Source organism: Gasterosteus aculeatus, chromosome 7 (genome assembly GCF_964276395.1).
Source record: "Gasterosteus aculeatus chromosome 7, fGasAcu3.hap1.1, whole genome shotgun sequence".
In the NCBI taxonomy this organism is placed as follows: domain Eukaryota; kingdom Metazoa; phylum Chordata; class Actinopteri; order Perciformes; family Gasterosteidae; genus Gasterosteus; species Gasterosteus aculeatus.
Window position 1 is genome coordinate 3,150,878 of NC_135694.1, and position 7,801 is coordinate 3,158,678.

Below are 7,801 nucleotides of genomic sequence, written 5' to 3' on the forward strand. Positions count from 1 at the left end.
CAGCTATTTCCTGTTTTAAAATCACCTTTACAACTACAACCGCAGCGCATGCTAATCGAGCAGAGGCTAATCGAGCAGATGCTAGCAGTGAGCGGCACAACACGCATGCGCAACATCATTTCCCGCCCCGCTTGGAAAATGGCCAAGCTGACTCATCTCAATGTTTCGTTTCATCTTCGGTTGTCGGATTCTGGGAGAACAGCCATTTTTCGTCTCCCGGTTGTAACACTTGCACCACATCCACGACAGCATCCCTGTTTTATTGATTAATACAAAGTTCCGAGGGGATGACCAGTCATAACCGGCACATTTAAGCTGCACTCTGCCGGCCTCGGGAGTGACAGCCTGGGTAAGGAGGAGCAGAAGATAATTAACGTTAATTACCGTTAGAGCACGCCAAGTCCGCTATTAGCTAGCGTTAACGCTTCGTAATCGTATTAAACTAAACCGAGTGGTGTGGTTTCTATTCCGGGCACACGCGAGGAGCCTGAAACGAATAAGACCGGTAACCCGACGGTAGTTCACAGCAACTACCGTTAGTAGCTCCCTTCAAAGTAACGCTCGCGCCAACTTTAGCGTTAGCGTACCGCTACTTAGCTACCAACTGGCGTTAGCACTCGGTGCTAAATGGCGTTATTCCCGCGTGTTTCCGTTTGATAGTGTCACTCCGTGTACTTTGATAAGCTGCTTTAATGTATTTGACGCTCCACATCTCCCCACTACTCTTGAGCGAAAGAGTCGTTTTATTTTGAAAAACACACCCGGAAGCGGTTTGTTTTGCATGACGGCTAACTAGTCGGCTTAACGCTGGTCTGTCTGGAGCATCACAACATTGTCCGGCCGCTTTGTTCGAGTGGACGGAAAGCATCGCACTTATCATCGATGAAGGTAAATATATTAGATATGTAATATTTAAATAAGCCCGAAAACACGCACATAACGTTACACCGTTTTAAAAAAATGATTGGAAGATGTCGAATGAAACCTTGCATCCTCGGCCGGATCCTTAAAGGTGTCCTCTGCTGTCAACACTCGCAACGATTTCTATTTCTAAAAAAAGATCACTATCCTAATCGTATCTGTGGACGTGGAGTGTGCGGATGGACGGTAACGCGCACCGGCGTGTGTTGTGTAACGTCCCGGTGCGCGGGCCTGCGGTGTTTACAAACACATCCGCACGTTTCAACGCGGTTTCAATCAATGGCGATTATTGCGTGCATCATCTGTTACGGCTTTTGCCGTCTGCGAGCAGGGCCCTCCGGTGTCGGTCACCTTGATCGACACGCCGCCGCGCCTCCCGGGGACTCAGGCCTCCACCATCCACCGGCTCCATTATTCCTCCGCGGCTCAAACACGGTTAAATATGACGGGATGAGCGGCGATCTTCATTTCGGGATGCTTTTATTTTGTACCTTTTCTCAGGTTTCCCTTTTCGGCGATAGCTGCATTTTAAGAGGACGTTTGGATAATGGTGCATTGCAGTGTGTGTGTGTGTGTGTGTGTGAGGCGGACGGGACGGGAGGAGGGGGGAGGATGGCTGAGTGAAAGAGGGGAGGAAGGGAGGGGGAGGGGGGGGAGAACAGGTGCCTCCACCATCGTAGCAGGAAACGAGAGAAAGTCACGATGTTGCACAATTGGTTCCTTGTCCTGGTGTCATCTCCAGCTGACCAGTGTTTACGCTGCGTGCTCAGGAAGTGACGTCATACTGAGCCGGATCTGCCTGGCTCTGTGTACAGCTGTGAGATGTATGTTGCTACTTATTGGGAACCAAGCGCCGAGATGCAGCTTGAAAGGGGTCCTGGGAATAGATGTTGTATCTTCATCCGCGAGCCCCCGTGTTCATCACTCCAAACGACCATATTCGTTTTTAAAAAGTTCCATCCCTCCCCTCTTCCTGCAGTGTGCATGAAACCAGGCAATGTCCGCCATGGTGTACCCACGTGAAGAACCCCTGGAGCGACTGAGTCAGGATGAGATCGTCCTCAACACCAAGGCCGTGGTGCAGGGCCTGGAGACGCTGCGCGGCGAGCACGCCCAGCTCCTCAACTCGCTGCTGGACTGCACGCAGCCCCCCGCCGCCCAGGAGAAGTCCGGACTGCTTCGCAAGAGCATGGAGGCCATCGAGCTGGGCCTGGGAGAGGCGCAGGTGGGAGCTCTCCTTTTGTTTCCTTTGGGTGCGCAAAAAGGATTTTAAGGAAAACTACAGTATTGTGACAATTTGAACCCCTTCCCCCAGGTGATCATCGCCCTGTCGAGCCACCTGAGCGCCGTGGAGTCGGAGAAGCAGAAGCTGCGCGCCCAGGTGCGCCGCCTGTGCCAGGAGAACCAGTGGCTGCGGGACGAGCTGGCCGGGACGCAGCACAAGCTGCAGCGCAGCGAGCAGAGCGTCGCCCAGCTGGAGGAGGAGAAGAAGCACCTGGAGTTCATGAACCAGATCAAGAAGTTCGACGACGACGTCTCGCCCTCGGAGGAGAAGAGCCAGAGCTCCGGCGGCGGCGGCGGAGACACTTCGAAGGACAGCCTGGATGACCTGTTCCCCAACGACGATGACCAGGGACCAGGTATGAGATCGTAACAAGCACACCGATCTGGTTCTTGTCTGTTGGAAGAAAGAATAAGCGCGCCGCATGTTACCATCCTCCCCGCTCTCCCAGCTCAGCCCAGCGGAGAGGCGGCCGCCCAGCAGGGGGGCTACGAGATCCCGGCTCGCCTGAGGACGCTCCACAACCTGGTGATCCAGTACGCCTCGCAGGGCAGGTACGAGGTGGCGGTGCCGCTGTGCAAACAGGCCCTCGAGGACCTGGAGAAGACGTCCGGACACGACCACCCCGACGTCGCCACCATGCTCAACATCCTGGCCCTGGTCTACAGGTGGGGGGGGGGAGGAGGAGGAGGAGGGGCTTCAAATCCACAGGTTTGGTAATCGACTGCTGTGGCTCCGTTTTGTCCTCCAGGGATCAGAACAAGTACAAAGAAGCTGCTCACCTCCTGAATGACGCGCTGGCCATCCGGGAGAAGACGCTGGGGAGGGACCACCCGGCCGTGGCCGCAACCCTCAACAACCTGGCCGTCCTGTACGGCAAGAGGGGCAAGTACAAAGAGGCGGAGCCTCTCTGCAAGAGGGCGCTGGAGATCCGAGAGAAGGTGAGGACCCCCGCCACCGAGCGTCCACCCACACAGACGGAGGAGAAGCCCTTTGCTCATCGTCGGCGAATCTGTCTCCAGGTGTTGGGGAAGTATCACCCAGATGTGGCCAAGCAGCTGAACAACTTGGCCCTGCTGTGTCAGAACCAGGGCAAGTACGACGAGGTGGAGTACTACTACAGGCGGGCGCTGGAGATCTACGAGTCCAAGCTGGGAGCCGATGACCCCAACGTGGCCAAGACCAAAAACAACCTGGTGGGGACACTGTGTGGTCTCCCCCCGTTTCCTGCTCTTCTGTCAGCCGCCTCGTGATTGCATGTTTCCATGTGGCGTCATTTTGACGTGGCGATTAAAGTCCGGCCGTGTTGGTTCTCCTCAGGCCTCGTGCTACCTGAAGCAGGGCAAGTTCAAAGACGCAGAGTGTCTGTACAAGGAGATCCTGACCAGAGCACACGAGAAGGAGTTTGGATCCGTCAACAGTGAGTTCAGTCAAGAACTAATCAAGGAGATTCTGTTCTGTCACAATATTTGTTATGTTTCCTTTTTCATTTGTCATGAAGAATGATTGTTTTCCTTTTGGGAGAAATTAATACATCTTGTCCCTTTTTAATTCCCCTGCTGCGTTTTGGGGGTTTGTGATTATTTATTTGATTTGGCCACACCCCTTTCAGAGGATTCGTTTGTCATTGCAGCGTGCGGATGTGTCCCTGCTGCTGCTGCTAAGCCCATCAAACCCTACGGTTTTCTTTACTTAAGGGCAGAGAAGCAGCGCGGCCTCCTAATATCGCTCTCGTGGGTCAAACAGCCTTTCTCTGATTCTTGTGTCCCGCTGCAGATGACAACAAGCCGATCTGGATGCACGCAGAGGAGCGAGAGGAGAGCAAGGTCGGTTGTTCAGCCGGACCTTTTTCATGGCCGCTTATTATGGAAATGGGACTGAACAGCGAAACGAGGCTGATGGAGAACCGCCTGCTGTGCAAATGACCTCGAGGACATTTTCAATAGGCTGTTTAATATGCTAATGTTTGCTGATTGGCTCCTCGTGCTCTCTGCCTCCTTTCATCCCCCCCCCGTGTCCCCCCCCCCCCCCCCGCTGTGTCCCATCAGGGTAAGCGCAGGGACTCTGGGCCCTACGTGGAGTACGGAAGCTGGTACAAGGCCTGCAAAGTGGACAGGTGGGTCGCACATATGAAGCAGATATATCGTTTTTAATCGAGCGGCACATATAATTAATGAATACAACGGTGCTATAAACAGGGTTCGGAGTATCTGCACACAGGCAATAGAGTCAAACCAGCTTGGGGAAATGAATTGTAAATACTGTAGGGATGAAAAATAGAAATCGATGTTTGTCATCAGTGCCGTTTGAGTCACAGAAGGACGTTTTCTCCCAGTTTGTTCCTTTTGAAAAAGAAACACCGTGGCGGTTAAAGTCATGACGCAGGTTTCAGGTTATCGGGTCCTTGAAGCAACAGCAGAGTTAGTTTTAACCTCATTCAAGACGCACCAAAAGGATTCGTTCAGTCATTTTGGTTTAATCATGACTGTGGTTTGTCTGGAACACTGAAGTCGCTGTAACATCCTGTTAGAAGGTAAATACAAGCGTGTTTTCTCTTTTTGCAGCCCCACCGTGAACACCACCCTCAAAAGCCTGGGCGCGTTGTACCGTCGTCAGGGGAAGCTGGAGGCAGCAGAAACCCTGGAGGAGTGCGGCAGCAAGTCCCGTAAACAGGTGCAGCACAAAGGGGCGGAGTCACTGCCGGCGGGGTGGAGGTCTGGGCTCCTTCAACGGGAGCCCGATCCGCTCAGCATGGCTTCCAGCTGTGAGGAAGTAGCCCAGAGGCGATGATCGGCGTAAATGTCGTAGATACGCTGTGTGAAAAAGCTGTGACGTTCCTTTCGATTCTCTCTTTTTAATCACTCGTCTCTTCTCGTCGCTCAGGGGATCGACGCCATCAACCAGAGTAAGGTGGTGGAGCTGCTGAAGGACGGCAGAGGGGGAGACCGACGGCACAGCAGGGAGGGAAATAACGGACAAGCGGGCCAGCGGGGGGACGGCGAGGGCGACGACTCCGCCGAGTGGAACGGGGTGAGGTGACGCCGTCATCCCAAAGCCCCAAACGGGACGCGTTCGTCCCTAATGTCTCCGCTAAGCGCCGACGTGGTGCTGCTTTCGTTTTGTCTCCGGTCCCCTCAGGACGGCAACGGGTCTCTGCGCCGCAGCGGCTCCTTTGGGAAGATTCGCGACGCTTTGAGGAGGAGCAGCGAGATGCTGGTGAAGAAGCTGCAGGGGAGCGGCCCACAAGAACCCCGCAACCCGGGGTGAGACGAGGGGCCTCAGGGCTGCGACCGGCCGACCAACAAACAGGGATTCTTCCTTTACTTTGATACAATATGGTCAAAAGAAAAAAACTCAAGCTTCCTTAGAAACATCCTTTTAACATTGTTGCCAGTAAACAAGTTGACCTTGATGACACATTTATTACACATCATTTACACTCAATCTCTAACCAAACGATCCCTCGCATTCGAGGAGCTTTGTGTTTTGTCTTTAATATTTCTGATATGCTTTTAATTTATAATCATTGTTTTGTTTTGCTCAGAATGAAGAGAGCGAGCTCCCTCAACTTCCTCAACAAGAGCACCGAGGAGACCACACAGGTGTTGTTCTTCTCATATGTCATAGTCCTGCACGAGGAATAGATGTTCTTCCATATTATTATGTTACATTGTATTCAATAACTAAATTAGAATATCATTTCATAATCCACATACTGTGCAACAGTAGTTTTAACCCAACTTGATCGCTTTCCAGGAAGCGAACTCGGGCCTGTCGGACTGCAGGGGACTGAGCGCCAGCAACGTGGACCTATCCAGACGCAGCTCCCTGATTGGCTAGTCCCAGACGGGAGGCGGGCCTCAGGAGACGCAAAGCGCCCCCCCCCACCCCGCCTACCCCACCCTGGTCCGATACACTCGTAGCTCCAAGCGAGATCAAACACTTGCAGCATATTTTCTTTTAGAGAACACAACAAAAAAAAAAAAACCCCGAGTCATTCCCACACTAAACGTCGTCCTGTGAGACACCGAGTCGCTGTACAAACCGCCGCCATCCGCCACTAGAGAGCGTTTATACCCACGAATCAGCATGCCGCTTACTAGAAGCTCTGCACCCGAGCAGCGTCCTCCCATCGCCGGCCAAACGTACGCCGTATATCTCACCAGTAGCACGAAGCGCCCGCTGAGCCCGACTGCATTTCCCCGACGGCCGAGACGATGCGACCCGCTCAAAAGGCGCACAAGACGACGCGAGCAAGGAGGCGTTCGCAACCAACCATTCAAACCTCACGTTTTGCCTTTTTTTTAATGTAAATACAGTTTTAAATTATTCAAATGTTCATTCTTTGTATATAGTGCACTTTTTCTTCTTTTCTGTTTACACTGACGGGTCAAAGAGGTTGATGAGAGGGAGAGAAAGACGAGAGGAGAGGCAACACTGCTGATACATTTGGTACCTCACTCTTTTAAATCTGTCATTTGGAAAAATGGTTCCGTGTAATCTGTTAGAATGTCACTCTGAGGATTAAATGTTTGTCTCCACTGCGCCTCCTACTGGTCACGGGACTGTCCAAGTCATCCGCTTCTCTGTTGGTGGAAAATCTATTTAAAAGGCCCATCGATTTCAATTTAAATTGACAAATAATAAGTCAAATCCAACACAACAATCATTCCTGCGAGGTCCCTTTTCCTCTCGTGGACGTGATGAAGGAAAATACTGTCTGTTTGAATCCGGATGTTTGATGCATCAACGCAGCCGCGGCCTCCTGTTCACCGCCGTCAGCGGGAATCCGTTTTCCTTCGTTTGCCGCCTCTGAATGTGTGACGTGTTTGTACGAAGCAATCGAATGTTGTGCTTCTCCTGTTTTTTTAGATCTGAGCTCTCATGTGGAAAGTGCTGGAAACTGATCATTTGAATGTTTGTTGGATTTTCGGGGGTCCGGGGACCTTTTTTCTGTTTCTCTTCTCCCTTCCCCAAGAGAACCGAATGTACCCGTCTCATTATGCAGAGTCGCCTCATCCCTTCCCGGCCTGTGAGGCCGTGTTTGTAAAGGAGCCTGAGCTGCTAAAGCAGGATGAGAAGTGCTTTAAGTGTCGTCCGCAGCAAATAATGTACGGAATGCTCCTTTTTGTGAAGACGTCGACGCCGCGTAGCTGAGTGATCGCGCTGTAGATTTAAACTATTTAAAGGTCCCAGCGGGTTCCTCTCCTCACCGACGCTAAGCATCCTGCGCTGTGCTCATAACCCGATAACTACACATTCATGCAGTAATGTTGCTCATTTCAACAGCTGAGACACTGAAACAAAAACCAAAGTTTCAAACAAATGTGATTGTTTTTTTTGGTTCTCCAATGCCCAAATATTTGAGGAGGTCAGTTTCCACACATGTGTGTGTGTGGGGGGGGGGGACCTCCTGTAGTGCTGGAGACCCTGATGGATCTGATCGTGAAGCCGTCGACCTGTATTTTATCAAAAATGTTCAATAAATACAAACTCCACTTTTCAAACTACCGCCTGTCTCTTGTACATTTATTTATTTTCTTTATTGACTGACGGGCTGAAGCTGAAGGGGCGTTACCCGTATCTGCAGCTTCCCCA

The 7,801-nt window shown here is 51.9% G+C and overlaps 1 protein-coding gene across 2 annotated transcripts; it reads left to right on the forward strand.

Moving 5' to 3' along the window:
• The first annotated feature begins 104 nt into the window (after window positions 1–104).
• Window positions 105–7,714, forward strand: klc2 (kinesin light chain 2). 2 transcript variants are annotated; one of them, XM_078105579.1, is made up of 14 exons: window positions 105–349; window positions 1,901–2,146; window positions 2,237–2,561; window positions 2,655–2,871; window positions 2,955–3,144; window positions 3,226–3,399; window positions 3,524–3,623; window positions 3,980–4,029; window positions 4,252–4,319; window positions 4,768–4,876; window positions 5,087–5,233; window positions 5,342–5,466; window positions 5,748–5,805; window positions 5,960–7,714. In XM_078105579.1, exons 2-14 carry the CDS (start codon window positions 1,919–1,921, stop codon window positions 6,041–6,043), a joined length of 1,875 nt encoding a protein of 624 aa, XP_077961705.1. In that variant the 5' UTR covers window positions 105–349; window positions 1,901–1,918; the 3' UTR covers window positions 6,044–7,714. The 2 variants fall into 2 exon arrangements, with proteins under 2 accessions (XP_077961705.1, XP_040035567.2); XM_040179633.2 differs by having other exon boundaries at window positions 107–888.
• Window positions 7,715–7,801: the final 87 nt, after the last annotated feature.